Source organism: Schistocerca gregaria, chromosome 7 (genome assembly GCF_023897955.1).
Source record: "Schistocerca gregaria isolate iqSchGreg1 chromosome 7, iqSchGreg1.2, whole genome shotgun sequence".
NCBI classification, from domain to species: domain Eukaryota; kingdom Metazoa; phylum Arthropoda; class Insecta; order Orthoptera; family Acrididae; genus Schistocerca; species Schistocerca gregaria.
Window position 1 is genome coordinate 107924868 of NC_064926.1, and position 20656 is coordinate 107945523.

General features: G+C 37.9%; 3 protein-coding genes across 6 annotated transcripts in view; 2 read left to right on the top strand and 1 right to left on the bottom strand.

The window, feature by feature from the left end:
* LOC126281348 (malignant T-cell-amplified sequence 1 homolog) overlaps window positions 1-9063 on the bottom strand; it is a 64136-nt gene extending 55073 nt beyond the window's left edge. Inside the window, exons 1-3 of the mRNA XM_049980253.1 lie at window positions 8954-9063; window positions 8673-8825; window positions 6814-6914 (exon numbers count right to left, since the gene is read on the bottom strand). Of these exons, the coding sequence (XP_049836210.1) occupies window positions 6814-6914; window positions 8673-8825; window positions 8954-8964 (265 nt within the window). The 5' untranslated portion in view covers window positions 8965-9063. The remainder of the gene's footprint in view (window positions 1-6813; window positions 6915-8672; window positions 8826-8953) is intronic.
* The window catches only part of LOC126281346 (RNA-binding protein 41-like), a 44103-nt gene continuing 31840 nt past the window's right edge, over window positions 8394-20656 (top strand). For 2 of the 4 annotated variants that reach the window (XM_049980249.1, XM_049980251.1), the window contains exon 1: window positions 9157-9314. Coding sequence is in view for 2 of the 4 variants with exons in the window: in XM_049980248.1 (XP_049836205.1) it covers window positions 8478-8570 (93 nt within the window). In the remaining 2 variants the exon portion in view is untranslated. Of the gene's footprint in view, window positions 8571-9156; window positions 9315-20656 lie in introns of those variants that run through there. The other 2 variants (XM_049980248.1, XM_049980247.1) reach the window with 2 other exon arrangements.
* On the top strand, window positions 9272-11043 carry LOC126281347 (WD repeat-containing protein 18). The gene has a single exon (XM_049980252.1). The coding sequence runs from the start codon at window positions 9391-9393 to the stop codon at window positions 10717-10719; it is 1329 nt and encodes a 442-aa protein (XP_049836209.1). The 5' UTR covers window positions 9272-9390; the 3' UTR covers window positions 10720-11043.

Here is a 20656-nt window from a genome sequence, read left to right on the forward strand (position 1 = left end):
CACCAATTGAAAACATCTGGTCAATGGTAGCCAAGCAACTGGCTCGTCACAATATGCCAGTCACTACTCTTGATGAACTGTGGTATCGTGTTGAAGCTGCATGGGCAGCTGTACCTGTACATGCCATCCAAGCTCTGTTCGACTCAATGCCCAGGTGTATCAAGGCCATTATTAAGGCCGGAAGTGGTTTTTCTGGGTACTGATTTCTCAGGATCTATGCACCCAACTTGCGTGAAAATGTAATCACATGTCAGTTCCAGTATAATATATTTGTCCAATGAATACCCGTTTATCATCTGCATTTCTTCTTGGTGTATCAATTTTAATTGCCAGTAGTGTATGTCTAAAGTGTGACTCTATTATGAACATTAATCCACCTACCTCCTCCCATGTTTTAATTAAAAACACTGATCCCTATCCATCTCCTATGATTTAATTAAAAACACTGATCCATCTACCTTCTCCTAAAGTTTAATTAAAAGGCATTGCTCCACTTACGACATTAATCGAAAACTATTTTCTAGTGGATTCTACAGTCTTGTGCTAACCAACTCATCATTCGTCATGTTCACTTCCCATCATCCACCGCACATTCAGTTACCAACTGCAACATTAAAGTTGCCAATACCATAGCTGCGTTGAGCTATAAAAGTGGACTGGAGATCAAGATACCAGCTTTTGTACTTGTGGAAAGTGGGGGAGGGGAGGGGGATGGGGAGGGTGTTACACACATTGGTTAAGTCCCATAGTGCTCAGAACCACACTCATTGGTATCATGGTCTAGGATTGAGGTATGATGGTGAACTGGAGACTAGGAGGCCAGCTTTTGTAGTTGTGGGGGAGAGGGAGGGGAGGGGGGAAGGGGGTTGTAGTTATGCTATACTCTGTTCATCATAAGGATAAACCTGATGTAAATATTACGCCATGTATTCTTCTGTGTTTACTTGAAACTCTTGTTTTGCATGGAGCGGAAGCCATGCTTTGGCCAGTACAGTCTAGCACAATCACAAGGATATGTTTTAAGCTGTGTTACATGCACATAGGTGAAGTGATAATGCAGGACAACGGCTTTACTGGTGCATTAAACTTTGACAGCACTGGCCAGCCAGCAGTTCAACTAACCTGCAATGATGTGAGCAGTTGTAGTTCAAAGGTAAAAGAGACCAGGAAAGAAACAATGTAGACTTGAATGTCATTTAATTTTTAAAGGGAATGAAATAATATTTGGCACAACTACTGCGCGTTTCTTGGGTGACCAGACAGAAAGTATAAAACGCTCTCGATTTTACCTGACAAAGTATTCTAATTACAAACTAGAGTAATGAAAATTCTCTTCTGAGTGAGCTACGAGTGATGCAAAAGCATACTGCAGGTATTTCACCATACTGGTGAATACTGAAGCCACTGAAGATACTAACTGCAGTCAATTGTCTGGTAATCTCTTAGCTCCTTTCTTATCTGAATTTGAGAAAAACATTTAATTTCTGGAAATGCCATCTGATATGTTGATAACAAGTCAATCAACAACAGAATTGACAAAGCCATCAAAGTGCCGCATTTTTTCCTCTTCTTTCATGACCTGCCATTCTAGACCCCCACCAGCGTTCGGCGTGATGTGAAAAAGCTGCATGTATTAGTTCCAGTATGCCTGGCAGCTTAACTATCTTGTTATTTCTGAGGCTGAATCCCTTAACTTGCCTCCAGATCAGTTCTGCTGGGTTCATATCTTAATGGTACAGTGGCAAATGTAAAAGGTAGTATTTGTATGGTGTGGTTGATGCTGTGAAAATGATTGTTTTTCAAGTTTTTACACAATTTATCTACATCTGTGGTATAAAACAATACACACATCCAAATAAAGAGTATTTGGTATTACATTTTTCCCTTAAAAATTAAACTTATATTTTCTTCATTTAAGCAAACTTTATTAACGGTCTTTCATAAATTATCGATAACTAAGAATTTATATTTGAAACGAAAACAGGAATTTTGCATTCAATGAAACATGAAGACATGCATTATTCATAAAAATTATGAGATGCAGGTATTTCATATTGAACGAGGAAAAAAAAAACAAATGACTGAGGCGAGACTTGTACCACTAAACCATAGTATGTTGTTACCAATCTAAGGTCTGTTGTTAAACTGAAAAACGAGCGAGCAGCCCAGCTACGTCACAGGGCGCTTCTACAGGCTGCTTCACAACATAGTACCGTCCCTGCCGTGGCACGCACTTTAAACCTGTGTCAACGCTGTGTACAGATACATCTCGGCTGCGTGTATTTTTAGACAAATGCATTAAGACCATAAGCAAAACAAAAAACAATAGCTTCCTCCAAAACACAATATTATAGATTAAATAATAATAACATAAGAAAGGAAGCCAGGATTCTAGTACAAACATAGAACAAAAAGCCTGTTCATGTGAATGTATGTTCCTCTATCACTATTCATACAACGAACCCCATATAATGCAATCAGTCTGTGGAATTTAAGGCTTGTTGTTATTTTGTGTTTCTACTAAAAGGTAGAAGTTTTCTTTGAAGAACTGCACTGAAACTTAACAATTCTTCCAACATGAAGAGTGTTTAAAAAGTAAGCAGAAATTTATAATTTTGTGTGTTGTATTAGTCCTTATTTGCACTACTTTTTTGTCGCTGTCTTCATAAACATGCCTCTAAAGTATGTGTACAATGTCATGCATATAGGTACTTACTCTGTTTACCGCTGTCAGAAAGGTTACATGTGTTTTAGTAGCATACAAATAAATTAGAGAATCTGTATTAAATTTTGTTATAAGAATGGAATAAAGTGTATGAAATTTTTAGAAATGGTAAATATTGCTTTTGGTGAGCCTGTTATGAGTAAACCAGGGTAGACATGTGGTATAAGCATTTCAAAGCAGGCCTTAACAGACAGCAGATTTACAAGCATGGATGAGATTAAAAATGCACAGTTAAAAGACCTATAAACTATCCCGAAGAAACAGTTCCTAAAGCGTTCCGAGAATTGGAAAAAGCACTGGCATAATTGTATGTTATGTAATGGGGAATATTTTGAAGAGGATAACATTGCTGAAGATTAACAAATAAAGTTCTTACCAAAAAAATAAAAATTAGTATATGAATGCACCTCGTATGTCAAGCATTTTGCTTAGAAGTCCAGAATCTGTGTACATGTTTCAAAGGAAATTTCAGCAGTGTTTAGAATAACTATTGCACACATGTTTTAAGCAATATGGCTTCGAATCAGTGAATAGTGACCAAGATAGAGATTTAGTGTTCCATAAGCATCGAAGGTTTTACGTGATTTTGAAACTGTCTATAATGGTGGGTTTCCTCCCAAAATTATTAGTTTTCCTTCGTGGCGATTCCAGTAAACCGTGCGGCTTTTTTTTCTGTTCCTTACTTATGTGTCCTATTGGTTGATGCAGACATTTCCATAAGTTTCAGGCTTTTGATTCGGACTGGTAACATTAGCCAACAGTTCCTTTTGGGTCGCCTCTTTAATACAAGCTGTAATGACATAAGAGACGATTGAACGCTCGTTACTGCGCAAATACCTCCACTTCTTCGCATTCTGCACATTTTCTTGCAATGCTAGACAAATTATCCTTCGCTTCCGCATATCTAAGTATATCAGTAAGTATACGGAGTTAAATCACAGACACTGGCAACTAAGATCCCATGAACAGAAATGACGTATATCACCGCACGCCGATCTACAATGCTAGACAGACAGCAGGCAACAGATTTTGGGTGCCCCTGTACGCCAGTGGCAGCGTTCTTCCGGGAAAGGCCACTTTCCCCACCAAAAGCACTGCTCGCTCTTGAGTTTACAGACAGACTATACTATGCTACCAATTCTGCTATACATCCATCTATATCTAATACATTCCCTCAAAAAACTTCAAAGCTGACTATTTCAGTAAATTTATGAAAAACATTAACAAAAACCTACTTCTCAGCATTTTTTAACTGTGTTCCACATGTGTCTCTCATTACGGAAAAGAAAGCAGCCACAACCATTTTCATACTATGCATTAACAGTGCAACAATCAGAGCACAACAGTGCTGCGGCTGTGACTGTACACGATTTTTGAAATAAAAATTACATAGCTGAAGTGTGATTAAGAAAACATTGATGGCTGTTCATACCTTTGAATATCTTAGAGTTTCATTTAATGTAACTTAGTAATAATATATCTAATACATAAGTAGGATCTACTTACAAGAGTGTAACACCAGCACTGTACATGTGTTGAGGCTTCTGCCCATTCAATGTGTTTATTTACATCAGGTTTATTCTTATGATGAACGGAGTATAGTCTAGGGTTGAGCAATATAGGGTAACTGGAGATTGGGATACAACGATCTCGTGGTGCATTTTGTATAGTTTTTTGTTTTATTTTTCGCATTTTTGAGTGGTTTTTTCCCATGGTTGTCACAGTTATTTCACTGGATTTGGTCTGTGTATTGGTTTGCTTGGTAATTTTATTTCTGTGGGTGTTACGATCATCATGTTAAATACACTCGAAACAGGAGTTTTCAGCATGGTGATGACATAATTGGCCAAAGTGTACACGTGCAATCCCAGTCTCTAGTAATCTTGATGGATGGATGGATTCATTGTAATAACATTTTTTGGTACTAGTACCATAATTTTAAAAAAAATTGCCATTATTACTGTACCAATAAAGTTCATGTTCCTATCTATTTAGCACATCATGAAAAAGTCACAAATAGCTTTATGCACACAATCATGGAACAAGAGCAGCCTGTTTGGAATTGTATTTATCAAGGAAAACCACACAAAACAATTCAAAACAGAATTTTATATTAGGTACCAAAGTTGTAGAACATTTGCCCACGGAGCTAAAAGCGAACTACAGTACATTTATTTAAATCATCAAAGCCTAACGCCAAAGCCTGCCTCTCAAATAATGTAATAATAATAATAATAATAATAATAGAAAATTCTTTCTAGAACGAGCAGAAACTAGCAAAATACACAAAGCAATCACTCATATAAATACATCGGCTACACCAATGCAATTTCATAACCACTTCTACACACTTCTACAACCCTTTAGATCACATAACATCAACAGATACGAAGAAAGTAAATGGGAAAAAGAAAACACTACATGGCAAGCACCCGTATCATCTAACACAGCCACACATCGATCAAGATGCATCCAACACATGGCTAAGAAAAGACAATATATACAGTGAGACGGAAGGATTCATGATTGCAATACAGGATCAAACAATAACCACCAGATATTACAGCAAGCATATTATTAAAGATCCCAATACCACAACAGATAAATGCAGATTATGCAAACAACAAATAGAAACAGTAGATCACATCACAAGCAGATGTACAATACTAGCAAATACAGAATACCCCAGAAGACATGACAATATAGCAAAAATAATACAACAACAACTTGCCTTACAACATAAACTTATAAAACAACACGTTCCCACATACAAGTATGCACCACAAAATGTACTGGAGAATGATGAATACAAATTATACTGGAACAGAACCATTATAACAGATAAAACAACACCACATAACAAACCTGACATCACACTCACCAATAAAAAGAAGAAATTGAAATATCCATACCCAATACAACAAATATACAAAAGAAAACAGGAGAAAAAATTGAAAAATACATCCGATTGGCTGAGGAAGTCAAGGATATGTGGCATCAGGATAAAGTTGACATTATACCAATTATACTCTCAACTACAGGAGTCATACCACACAATATCCACCAGTACATCAATGCAATACAGCTACATACAAACTTGTATATACAACTACAGAAATCCGTAATTATTGATACATGTTCAATTACCCAAAGTTCCTAAATGCAATATAACATATACTGTACAGTTAAAAGGAAGTCACGCTTGATCAAGGTCTGCGTCACTTTCTACTTTTGACCAGACATAACGTCTGAGATAAGAAAGAAATAATAATAATAATAATAATAATAATAATAATAATAATAATAATACATTCATTAGTTATCACTTGTGCACAATACTCAAGGGTCATAATTTTTCTGAGTACAACAGGCCTCTAATCATAAGCATATGACAAATCAGATTTTCAAACAGGCAGAAAAACAGACATGGAACTAACAGATGTGTCAGCACAGTTGTGGTGCTAAAGACTTCTGCAAATGTGTAATGTAAGTGCAGTGAAAAGTTTGGAGAAATTAAATGAACTGAGTATAACTATTCTTCTTGTTAATAATCTAAGGTGCTCCAAGTAAGTACTAACATAACAGATCTGAACATTGGGTATGACTGAATGAGGCAGTGCTTTCATTAAGTCTCCGGCATCAGATTTGGGAGGCTGCAGTGTCATGCTGTGCCTAGCCATCCTGAATAAAGTTTTCACGTGTGTGTGGGCTAGTGCCTTCAAACAAGTTCACGGCTGCCTACCTATCCTCTTCTCATTAAATACACGTGGATTCTTATATGTTGGTATATATGACCTACATTTTCCTTGTATTAAGCTGGCAGCTCCCATACACTGTTTTGTCCCTGTAACTGGTTTCAACCAGCCAGGGCTCATCTTCAGACTGTAGGTACAAGCTGCAAGTACTTTCCATTTTGCCAAAATAAGAAACACAATCAGTGAGTCACTTTTCTTCAAGTAACAAAGAAAACTTTATGAAGCCAAGGAGCACAATTGCACGCTTGAGCTGAGCCCATATACAGACAGAAGAGTGCACATATTTAACACAAAACTGTACAAATAAATAATAAAATAAATGTCAGTACTCACACTTGTGCAGAAGCCGTAACGTTGGTATCCATGGACCTTCCCGGTGTCGGAAAAACAGCAGCTCACCAGAAGTATTGACCAATATTTCTATGTGGTCATGGCTAAATAAAAATAGCGCAACTAATAAGCAAAAATCAATTATTTTTTATGAGAAAATACAAGTTTTGAAATCATCTATGATATAAGCGTTCCTGGACAACTGAGAATCAAAATGAAGCAATGCATAAAGTTCATTCTCATTCTCATTCTCATTCTCATTCTCATTCTCATTCTCTCTCTCTCTCTCTCTCCTCCCATGCTTCCACTTCCTCATACAACCCTGACTTCCTAGGGGTTCTCTTTGTAGGCTAGTTCAACTTCATGGGCACTTTCAAATGAACCAATCTGACAAGGTGTGCAAAAGTACAGATTGGGAGAAAGAGCTTAACTTTACTGGGGATAGACACACATGAAAGAAATTATGTACACAGGCTATATTTAAAAATAAAGAGGAGAAATTTCTGGATAAAATTATAAAAGAACACACGGACACAAAGAAACCACAAATAAAGGGAAGTTAACAGTCCGAGATAGTATATAAGGTTGAAAATTTAGTATGTCAACAAAAGAAGAACTGAGAATGGAAACATGGGATACTGAAAAATATGAGACGTTAAAGTTCCAAAATAAATATTACCCAGGCATCTGGGTGACAATGAAAAAGGGCGGAAGATACATGTGATATGAAGCTGTTGAGCTAATGGTGAGAACTGTTGAACATAGCCCTACACAGATGTACACTACTGCCTTACTACCTATTATTTTTTGGGGTAGAAAAGTTTCAGTAGTGACAAACAGATGACATCTACGTTCAGTTTCAGTGCACATTTTGCTAACAAAAAATGTACACTGGATGCACTAGTCTATGAACATGTGCTTAATATTTACCAAATTACCCAGTCAATACCCAGAAGTTTGTTGCAGACATACCCCCAATATTGCATGTAACATACACTAGAGGGTTAAGTTTCTTGCTATTCAAGTTATACCATGAAATGATAACAAATCCATGTTCATCATCAAATTCTACAAATTTCGCTCCTTAACTTAGGGCATAACACTTGAAATAAGTGAGAAACCCTGCTTGTATAAAGCCAAGGATCTTTGGAAGACTGTCACCACTCACCTAAATTGATCAATGCAAGCATAGCAAAGAAACAACAAATTACAAAAAAAAAGTTGTATAAAAAATGGGAGTTGAAACAAATAGTCTATTACCCACTAACTGTTTCATTAAGTATTTTCATTACCTGTACGAAAATGCCACAAGTAATTGACAACAGACCACAAACTGCAATAAATTTATTACCCTTATGCTTTCACTCTATATGTTTAATTCTGTATTCTGAACGCGATGGAAAAAAATTTGACGGTGTAGGATGTTGGAAACAAATTCTGACAAAATTTGTAATAATTCATTTCTAAATGCTAACACATATCAACTGTACTGGAAACTGCAAGCCAACTGGGAGCACCATTACTCAAGTGACCTAACAGTCACGCAGCAATATATTACGCCTTCTCATAAGAAATCACAATGTACGCGTCACAAACAGTTACCGGTGAACTTTCGTTTTTAAGACTGTTAATGCTACTTCCTTCGATAATCAACGAATCTCACGCCTATGATGATATATAGTATTGGTTACTGGTATTTTATGTTTGAAGATTTAATGTGTGTGAGCTTAGACGCTGAAATTCACAACAACGGAAGGCAGGTAAATAAGTAGTTACCTTACATTTATTCTCGATTTATCACGCCTACAAAATTTCTAGAATGACGATTGTAACCACGCAGGATATTTTGTGTAAGAACATACCATTTGACAATCCGGTATGTATCCTTCTTTGGAAGGACCGAATCAACGTAATTCTCCAGGTATGGATACTGATCTACGAGCTTAGTTCTGATCCCTTTTTGCACGGATGATTTGAGCTGTTGCACTCCCGTCACGCTTTCTTTCTCGTCGAATCTGAAAATGGAGACATGGAACATTTACACACACAATGAAGAAGAGATAATTTTGAGCAGTGATCGCAATGCATAAACTATGCTAATGAATATAGTTATTTCTCAGAAATAGCAGTCGATCTCCCTCACTTTTTAAACATGTTTTGAATCTGCACTTCATACACCACACACACACACAATGATTTTTTTTCGTTGGTTAATTTAGTCTTGTAACGCAGGTTATCCAACTATGCCTGCACTGACTTTCAATGTTAAATTCAATTGTACTTCATATAAAGTTTTAATTTTGTATAACTTTTCTACACATATAGCAGTAAATATAAATTTCTGCATTCGCGATCCTTAAACCTACACTATGAGTGGAAAACTGGTTTTCTATTCTATTTCATGCAATGTTATGGAAAGGTTGGTTTACTGTTGTACTGTTAACAGCTGAAAAACAGAACAACAAACTTCAGCAGTGGAGCAATGCGACTTGCTTCTGCACGTGGTAAGTGTACTGTAGTGACTGTATAGTGCGAACGTTGAAAAATCGTCATCGCTAGACAACTATTTCGAGTTTTGTAATGACTGACACAACTGAGGTAGTCATAACAAGTGATGGTTCGGGTCAATTGTGGAACGCTTGTGTATGGGATCCCAACAACGGAACTTCGTTAATGTATTATAAAGGTGGCGGTGTCTCAGCGCCCCATACGCTTTGTTTTTTGGGAAATGATTATTTGTTATCGGCTGACAACGCAAGACCACTCATACATGCGTGGCCACTTAATAGCCAAGAAACAATAAATTTGGGCACTGGAAGGATGTTGTGTTCAGGCTGTGTAAACGCGTTGGCTGTCTCTCCCAATGCTCAGTACTGTGCTGCAGGAATAGCTGAGAGACTCCATATCTGGCAGATAGCATCCGGACGGCTTATGGCAGTGGCAAATCGTCACTTCCAGGATATCACATGTTTAAAGTTTACTGACGACGGTTCACACATTGCTACTGGCGGAGAAGACTGCAGAGTAATTGTGTGGCCTCTCGCTTACTTGATTTCCCAGTTCGCCAATGAAATGTACTCGGTGCCAGGAGAAGCAGAACCACGATACACATTCTTTGATCATAGCCTGCCAGTCAAAGACGTTTTCATTGGCCCAGGAGGCATGAGAGCTCTGCTAGTGTCTGTGTCTTTTGATAGAACATGTAAAATATATGACCTGGCATCAGGTAAATTGTTGTTGTCTTTATTATTCGATGCACCACTAACAGCTGTAACTGTTGATGGTACGGATTCTGTTGTTTTTGTTGGAACTAACAGTGGAAAGATTCAGGAATTCAATATCAGCCATCCTCCTCGAGATGTGCACCATGTAGTTAACGAAACACCAAAAAAGTTTGTTGGACATGATAAAATGATTACCTGTCTGTCATCGTCAATTGGTGGTCAGACACTGCTCTCAAGTTCAACAGACATGAAAGTCATCGTGTGGGACATTCCAAGTGGACAGTGCAAAAGGGTGTTGCAACATAAGGGGCCTGTGTACAATGCTTTTTTTACCATTTGCCCAAAACAAATGTTTATAGAAGACTGGAAACCTACTGTTGTATTGAATGGGTTTCAAAAATCCGTTGACAGTGAAAACAAATGCATTGAAATTATGAATAAGGTGGACTTAAGTGAATCACCCACATTGTTCGACGCATTACCTATAGTTTCAGTAGCAGAAGCAGGTAGCATAAAAGATGAAGTAATAGCTTTAAAAAAAATTAATAAAGACCTATATACGTTTGCTATCAACAAGCTGTTGGACACTACATCACTTGAAAGTAGCACAGGAAATAATTGTGACTCTCTTAATAGAGGTATTAAAAAGAAAAGTGTGAAGAGAAGACGGCAAGATGAAAAATAACGTTCTCTTATTGAAACTTAAGTGCTTTATGTGCCTGTTTCATTGTTGTTGTTTCATGAAGTGGTGTAATTTTAAGACTGAATATTAGCACTAAGGTGTAAAAATGTCTTAAACTTCCATAAGTACCAGACTGTTACCTTTATGCCCAGTAGTGCTTTGCTCATTTACTGTAACAACCAGCTCATTTGTAATCTGTTGTTTGTCTCTTTTTACAGACATATATATAGTGCAAGAATCGAAGCTAAAAGTGAAATATCTATATGTATCTACTTGATTTTTGTATTTGTCTTTCAGTAAATGTCACAAAGAGATTAACCAGTCAAATATTGCAAGTTGTGTTTGCCTGAACTGCACTGCATTTGGTGTCCTTTAATATCCTTATACCTTGTGACTCTTGGAATTAAATTGACAGTGTCATCAGTTAAATTATGTGCAATCAGAGCACAATAGGAAAGTAATAAGGACTGTATTGAAATTCTATGTCTGAATGACTATGCTACAGTAGATCAATGTATTATCAAAAATCAGTGATGCTGCTAGAACAAAAGGGAAACTGTTAATGTCTCTTTTTTTTCTTTTTTAAGTTACATATTGGAGCCCTCTGAAATCTTGAGTTATGGTGGCAACTTATCTGTAGTGCAGCCCGAGTTCTAGGTTAGTTAGGACAGTGATTATTTGGTTGTGCGCTGGCAAACTTTAGGGATATGAAAGCAGAAAATCTAGTTGAGGTAACAGATTGACGGGTAGCGAAAACTAATTTTTACATTGATACTATATTGAAAAATGCAGGGGAGGGGAATGTTTAAGGGTTCAGTGCATAGCGTAACTTCAGTTGTCCCATTCCCCCACCACCCCCACCCCCTCCCTGTATGTCCTTTGAAATACTGATTGTGGTGATAGTATGAGGCCTAGGTTAGTGTGGAAGAAGATAGTTTGTCTGCGAGTTGGTGAAGCTGATGAATGTGAATGCCAAATAGAGGTTGCGATAAAAGACTGACCTGCAGCAGATCCGTATATGTCTACATTTGTGCTATTACTATACAGGTAATGCTTCGAATAGGAGCAGTTCTAATCCAAGTGCTTTGACTCTGTGGGATGTTGGTTGACAACATTGCTGTTTACATAATAATGTAGGGTAGTTTTAGGAAATCAAGGGAAGACAATGAATTCTGAGTGCCAAAATTCAAACTATTTGACACTATTCAGAGGTCATTCATGGTTATGTTGGAGTTGTGAAAGATTTCTTTTGACTCCCTACCACCACAGTTTTAATACTTTCCTATGTGTTCAAAAATATAATACAAAATTAAGTTACAGTATTTCAGTTATTTCCCGCTGCATGTAGTTTAACATGGCAGTTTGCTCTCTGTCCCTCTTATTGGCTGAGAAATTTATTTAGTGACTTTGCTGAATAAAGAACAGTTGAGTTGGTGACTATTGTGGATCAATATGAAGTCTAGGCTGGATTGGAAAGTGACAGTTCTTTTGTGAGTTGGCAAAACCAACAAATGTGATGTCATGAGAATAACTATAATTCTTGTTGCAACAAACATTTCATGCAGAATGGATTCCCCCCCCTTTGTCATGGCATGATGACTAGTGGTAGTTGTGATGTCAAAATTTCTGTGAAGCCAGTGAAAGCAATTCTGTGAGAATAAGTTGCTAAGCAGTTGAAATAGTTATTTTCACAAAGTACCTTGCCACTATTATTTGTTGTGGGGAATATCTTGCAAACTTTTCTGACTATTACTACTGTTTTTTCAAATATTTTGCGTTCAGTGACTGCATCGACATCAAAATGTGGCACAATTACTTAAAATCTTTGCTACAAAACACATTTTGAGCTGACCCCATATTGGGTACTTACAACCAGCCGTTTACATATCCCCTTGTTTTCTCCTCACATCTTACAGCAAGCTATGCCAATGTTGCTTCACAAAACACACAAATATTTACATTGTCATTGATCGAGACTAATACTTAATTAAGTATTAACCGCAAAATACTATGTCAAGATCTGTAAGATGAGCTGTTATGGTTTTCTGCTGATGATAGGTGAACTCGATCTGAAGGGGAGTAGGGTTTAATGTCTGTCTACAACTTCTCTAGTTAAAAAGTGGCAACTTGCAAATCTTAGCTTGTGTACAACAATATTATGAAAATGAGATATTGCTACTCGTCATACATGGGAGCTGTTGAGTCACAGACGCACGCTACAAAAAGACTGAAGTGCTTGTAGAGCTTTGCGTTAAAAACAAAAATGCCTTTTGACCGAAAGGAAGTCTGGATAGCAATGTGTGATCTGCAGTGTCTCTCTCTCTCTCTCTCTCTCTCTCTCTCTCTCTCTCTCTCTCTCTCTCTCTCTCTCTCTCTCTCTCTCTCTCGCCCTCTTGCCCTCTTTGGGTACCACTTATGTGATACATTGTTTATAGCAGTTCACATAGGGTTTCAAGTGTTAGTGCAATCTGTGGCCCATATTAACATTTATTCGTAAAGTTAAACAAGAAGCAATATCCATTGATAATGCTCATTCATACATGTGTGTCCTTTTCATTACATATTTTTGAGATAGGACAGTAACTGGTGATTTGTAAGCTGAGCTGTTCTTCTAATTTCAAAAGAATGTTGAAGAAATATTACAGGTGATCTTATATCTTGTTCCACCACAACAGTGCAGCTGCTCAGAGGGAGACCAGAATGCAAAAATTCGTTGAGAAGCACCAAACCTATCTTTTTCAGATCTCTTTTCATATTACTTTTCTCTCTTCTGGAAGAAATAAAATCATCCATGGATCTGATTTTAGATCCATTATTGACAAACGTGTTTCAAAGAAGGCCTGCTACAGATTGTTAAAGTGACTTAAGCTTTCTCTTTTTGTGTAGCGAGTGTAATGTAATTTCAGAAGCCTTAATCATCAAAATGACAAGTCCGATTGGTAACAGTAAAATTGAAATGTTTTATAGTATGCTCTTGAACTGTTCCTTTAGCCTTAAATCTGAAGAACGGTTTGATGCATCTTTCCATTCTAGTCTATACTTTGCAAATCTCTACCTTTAGCACATCCATCGATGTCATATGGTGTGTCCCCTCAGCATGTCACTTCCTTTGGTCATGTGCCATAAAGCTCTTTTCTCATCAATACTTCATTACTTGATCTACCCATCTGATTTTAAGTGTTCTTTTGTTACACCACATTCCAAAAGTGTCTATTCTTCTCTTGCCTTTACTGTTTATTGTCCATGTTTCACTTCCTTGTAGGTTCAGCTAGAAGCACTAAAGCAAAACGAGGACATTCACACGTATAGACATGGTACCACTTCATGAAACTTGGTGTATGGTTTCATTAGTATAGTAAGCTTTAGTCACATATCTTTCTTTCCTTCAGTGTTTGTCCCATCTATAGTAAGTCCACTCACAGTGGGCGTTTGTCCATCCCCGATTTGGCAGTTGTTCTTGTTGTAATTTTGTGACCAGATGCCCTACCTGACATAACAAACATATGCCATCCTGTGTGTCATGCGCCTTTGAAGTCAGTGAAAGCTGGTCTGTGGGTGTGTCTTCATGTTTTACCTGGTCTTTATTGGAAATTATGATATTGAGATGGAGCACTATTTAAGAACTGTCCTCAGCCTGTCTGGTGTATCGGAGAATGTTTTTTTATATCAGCACGCAAATTCATTCAGGGTCTGGCTCACCTTTTATTAAGCAGCCCTGTGTAATGTGTAGTAAGGTATGAAAGCAGGTTGGGGTTAATACGAATAGTGCTGCGTGTTAATTCCACTTTCTTCTTCCACTGGTAGCTATAATCATTGGTGTTTACATGTTTCATCTAATTCTTTGCTGTGTCAATCAGTTTCATAATATTCTGCTGTATCTACCATTAATGATGAAATTGTCAAATCATCTAATACAGGCATCAACTGCTAATATTTCAATGTATGTAGGAAAAACAACCTCTGAAATGAAACTACTATCAAATAAAGACAGAAAAAGTTTATATTATCCAAGTGTGCGAAAAATAAAAACATTCATTCCAGCTTTCTTCAGTAAGAGAGAAAAGAGCAAAAAATGAGATTATTCAGGATTAAGGACCTGTGATACAGGGTCAAGGGATAAATAAAATATAAAGACTTAGAATGCAGGTGTTTAGGGCTGGTATTTGTGTAACTGCTGAGAATTGTTTCATGGGTGTAAGGTTCTGGTCCAAGGCACAATTTTCTGCTTAAGATTTCAGCCTCTAGCACTGGAAACATAATCACAGAGGCTTAAACAGCTGAGAAAGCAGTTACAGACTCGAAGAAACTCAGTAAGCTAAACTGTTTATAAGTATCCGAGCAACAGTCAGTTTGTGACATGCATACATATAAAAGTTCAGCTTATCGAGCCTGTTCCAGTCTTTAACGGCTTTCTGAGTCATTAAAACCTCTGATGGTGTCTCCAGCAGTGGGAGAGAAAATGTTAGACAGAGAAATATGCCTCGACCATGGCCTTATGTCCATAAAATAAATATAAGCAAAGATGAAGACCATTGTCAAATCAGAAACAAATTATAATGAGTTATCTGTCAATCTAAGAAGTAAGTAGAATTTAGGATCTCGTATTTTGTTCTGGTAATTAGAAGACAGCAGCTCTATTTTGTACTTGTGCAGCAGATCTACAGTTCCCTGTGGCAAAGACTGTTTTGTACAGAGTTGGTACTAACACCCCCTAGACTTCCACTGAAGTATCTTAAGAGCCCTTCCATAATGATACAAATTTCTGAGGATAATTATGGATGACTGGGGGTTGTTTCTGGAATGCTGCAAAAGCCAAGATTACGATTTAAAGTTATGGTCTTGCCCATAGTTTAAATCTGTCAGAATGTCTCGAGATAGCAGACCCTGTGCTGCAAAATAAAGCTTCATTTCTGAAACCACCCGTAGGCCATGGTGGACAGTTTTTGAAGTTTCAAAACAGCATGTGCTCCACAGCAGAGTGAATGATTCACTTTGAAATCATGTTTTCTTAACATATTTGCTCATTTTTACCTGGGTGTTGTAAGTCTTCTCCTTCACTAATTTCTTTAGCATCCAAAACCAACAAAAGCATTTACTGACTTGAAATGTAATATTCATTGAGAGGGCTCTGGGGCCTAATGGCATTGGAAATGAAAAGGTTCTACCAGTGTGTAATTGGAAAAATATTCAGAAAAATTCTGAAGATAATACAAACTACAATCATGTTGTATAAAATGTTCTGGTGTTCATAAACATTTGATAAGCAATGATCCAGCATAAAGTATTGTTCATTCCAAATTATCAGATAAGTACCACACAAGGCATCACTGTACATAACATTTCAAGTTTTGAGTGATAATGCTAATAAAGAATCTAATTTTCCGATACTATTTGTAACTGGTTCACATAACATGAACATTACGCCTTACGTTTTGATGGTGTACATTATAATTGTAAATGCATTTGGCTCAGTCACACAGATGTGCAACAATGTAGTTATTTGTGCAGCTGCTTTATCAACATTTAAATGATAATATTTCTCTGCAGTGCTTTAAATTGGTAATCCCTACTTGAAGTAATAACTTCACATTCCCCACACCGCTATGGCCTAGCTCCATACCTGGATCTGCACTTAAATTTTATTTGCTTAGCTGGTAGTGTGAACTTGATGCTGAACAGTTTAGCACCATAATATCTGCAGTAACTATATATGCTGACTTGAGATGACAACAACAACCTGCTCCTGTCATTACAGGGTCAAGTTATTTTCCCCTTTCTTTCATTAGTGAATTACTTACATGATTTTCATAAATCTCAGTTTGGTACTTGTAGATAAACAGCAGTTACAATATGTAACTCAAAGCACCAGTTTTCCTTAACATTAGTGGCTGCACTGCCATACATAAAATTAGGATTACAAATGAAAAGGTGTCTCTCAAGACTTCTTATCAAGCATACTTCATGTTTTAAAAACAAAGATTCCAAGACTTACCAAGCGGGAAAGGGCCGGCAGACAGGCACAGTGAACAAAACACACAAACACACACACAGAATTACTAGCTTTCGCAACCGATGGTTGCTTCTTCAGGAAGGAGAGGGAAAGACGAAAGGATGTGGGTTTTAAGGGAGAGGGTAAGGAGTCATTCCAATCCCGGGAGCGGAAAGACTTCCCTTAGGGGAAAAAAAGACAGGTGTACACACACACACACACACACACACACACACACACACACACGTTTTGTTAGACGTGCCAGAAGCTACACACAATTCTTATGTCAGGATTATTATGAATAATAAGAGGCTTTGACTTGCTCAGTGGGGCAATAGGCTGAGTAATGGATGGATATCCAACATATTTACAATAAATAGTTCACAGTCAAACTTGGGCAGATTCGGTAGCAGCATACATGGCATGAGCAAATGTCTGAACAATTATACTGAGGCTACAAAACTTATGAACAAAAGTTATTTTCACGTGATATGTCACTACCAAGTAACATAGCTGGATGAAACTTTGACGTACATAGAAAAAACTGCTACAGTATAGTCCAGAAGGTAACTGAAAGAAATAAGCAATGGGGCGAATAGTAATGACACTTGTTGTTGTTGTTGTTGTTGTTGTTGTTGTTGTTGTTGTTGTTGTTGTTGTCTTCAGTCCTGAGACTGGTTTGATGCAGCTCTCCATGCTACTCTATCCTGTGCAAGCTGCTTCATCTCCCAATACCTACTGCAACCTACATCCTTCTGAATCTGCTTAGTGTACTCATCTCTCGGTCTCCCTCTACGATTTTTACCCTCCACGCTGCCCTCCAATGCTAAATTTGTGATCCCTTGATGCCTCAAAACATGTCCTACCAACCGATCCCTTCTTCTAGTCAAGTTGTGCCACAAACTTCTCTTCTCTCCAATCCTATTCAATACCTCCTCATTAGTTATGTGATCTACCCATCTAATCTTCAGCATTCTTCTGTAGCACCACATTTCAAAAGCTTCTATTCTCTTCTTGTCCAAACTAGTTATTGTCCATGTTTCACTTCCATACATGGCTACACTCCAAACAAATACTTTCAGAAACGACTTCCTGATACATAAATCTGTATTCGATGTTAACAAATTTCTCTTCTTCAGAAACGCTTTCCTTGCCATTGCCAGTCTACATTTTATATCCTCTCTACTTCGACCATCATCAGTTATTTTACTTCCTAAATAGCAAAACTCCTTTACTACTTTCAGTGTCTCATTTCCTAATCTAATTCCCTCAGCATCACCCGATTTAATTTGACTACATTCCATTATCCTAGCTTTGCTTTTGTTGATGTTCATCTTATATCCTCTTTTCAAGACACTGTCCATTCCGTTCAACTGCTCTTCCAAATCCTTTGCCGTCTCTGACAGAATTACAATGTCATCGGCGAACCTCAAAGTTTTTACTTCTTCTCCATGAATTTTAATACCTCCTCCAAATTTTTCTTTTGTTTCCTTTACTGCTTGCTCAATATACAGATTGAATAACATCAGGGAGAGGCTACAACCCTGTCTCACTCCTTTCCCAACCACTGCTTCCCTTTCATGCCCCTCGACTTTAATAACTGCCATCTGGTTTCTGTACAAATTGTAAATAGCCTTTCGCTCCCTGTGTTTTACCCCTGCCACCTTTAGAATTTGAAAGAGAGTAGTCCAGTCAACATTGTCAAAACTTTCTCTAAGCCTACAACTGCTAGAAACGTAGGTTTGCCTTTTCTTAATCTTTCTTCTAAGATAAGTCGTAAGGTCAGTATTGCCTCACGTGTTCCAACATTTCGACGGAATCCAAACTGATCCTCCCTGAGGTCTGCATCTACCAGTTTTTCCATTCGTCTGTAAAGAATTCGCGTTAGTATTTTGCAGCCGTGGCTTATTAAACTGATAGTTCGGTAATTTTCACATCTGTCAGCACCTGCTTTCTTTGGGATTGGAATTATTATATTCTTCTTGAAGTCTGAGGGTATTTCGCCTGTCTCATACATCTTGCTCACCAGCTGGTAGAGTTTTGTCAGGACTGGTTCTCCCAAGGCCGTCAGTAGTTCTAATGGAATGTTGTCTACTCCGGGGGCCTTGTTTAGACTCAGGTCTTTCAGTGCTCTGTCAAACTCTTCACGCAGTATAGTATCTCCCATTTCGTCTTCATCTACATCTTCTTCCATTTCCATAATATTGTCCTCAAGTACATTGCCCTTGTATAAACCTTCTATATACTCCTTCCACCTTTCTGCCTTCCCTTCTTTGCTTAGAACTGGGCTGCCATCTGAGCTCTTGATATTCATACACATGGTTCTCTTCTCTCCAAAGGTCTCTTTAATTTTCCTGTAGGCAGTATCTATCTTACCCCTAGTGAGATAAGCTTCTACATCCTTACATTTGTCCTCTAGCCATCCCTGTTTAGCCATTTTGCACTTCCTGTCGATCTCATTTTTGAGACGTTTGTACTCCTTTTTGCCTGCTTCATTTACTGGATTTTTATATTTTCTGCTTTCATCAATTACATTCAATATTTCTTCTGTTACGCAAGGATTTCTAGCAGCCCTCGTCTTTGTACCTACTTTATCCTCTGCTGCCTTCACTACTTCATCCCTCAGAGCTACCCATTCTTCTTCTACTGTATTTCTTTCCCCTATTCCTGTCAATTGTTCCCTTATGCTCTCCCTGAAACTCTGTACAACCTCTGGTTCTTTCAGTTTATCCAGGTCCCATCTCCTTAATTTCCCACATTTTTGCAGTTTCTTCAGTTTTAATCTACAGGTCATAACCAATAGATTGTGGTCAGAGTCCACATCTGCCCCTGGAAATGTCTTACAACTTAAAACCTGGTTCCTAAATCTCTGTCTTACCATTATATAATCTATCTGATACCTTTTAGTATCTCCAGGGTTCTTCCACGTATACAACCTTCTTTCATGATTCTTAAACCAAGTGTTAGCTATGATTAAGTTGTGCTCTGTGCAAAATTCTACTAGGCGGCTTCCTTTTTCATTTCTTAGCCCCAATCCATACTCACCTACTATGTTTCCTTCTCTCCCTTTTCCTACACTCGAATTCCAGTCACCCATTACTATTAAATTTTCGTCTCCCTTCACTATCTGAATAATTTCTTTTATTTCATCGTACATTTCTTCAATTTCTTCATCATCTGCAGAGCTAGTTGGCATATAAACTTGTACTACTGTAGTAGGTGTGGGCTTCGTATCTATCTTGGCCACAACAATGCGTTCACTATGCTGTTTGTAGTAGCTTACCCGCATTCCTATTTTCCTATTCATTATTAAACCTACTCCTGCATTACCCCTATTTGATCTTGTGTTTATAACCCTGCAGTCACCTGACCAGAAGTCCTGTTCCTCCTGCCACCGAACTTCACTAATTCCCACTATATCTAACTTCAACCTATCCATTCCCTCTTTAAATTTTCTAACCTACCTGCCCAATTAAGGGATCTGACATTCCACGCTCCGATCCGTAGAACGCCAGTTTTCTTTCTCCTGATAACGACACTATTGTCGAAAAACAATAATTGCACCTTTGATTCACGATGGTCCCATTTACATTACAAAATACGAGGCCTGGTTCTTAATGGGGTGTGCGTTCACCACGTACAGCATTGCATGCTCTACAACACGCCCCATGCTGGCCAGAAGGTTGGTGAGGAGTTCTCGTGGGAAGGTGTTTGACAATTGCTCGATGGTGCGTGTGGATGTGCTGCAATACGTTTCCCCATTGATGAAATTTAAGTTGAGGGAACTGGCAGGCTAGTCCATTTACCTAATAGCCTCTTGTTCTAAGAGTTGCTCAACGTGCACTGTTCAATGCAGTTCTACATCTATATCTACAGCTTACTCTGCAAACCACCATGAGGGGTATGGAAGTAGGTATGTCCCATTGTACCAGTTATTAGGGTCTCTTCCTG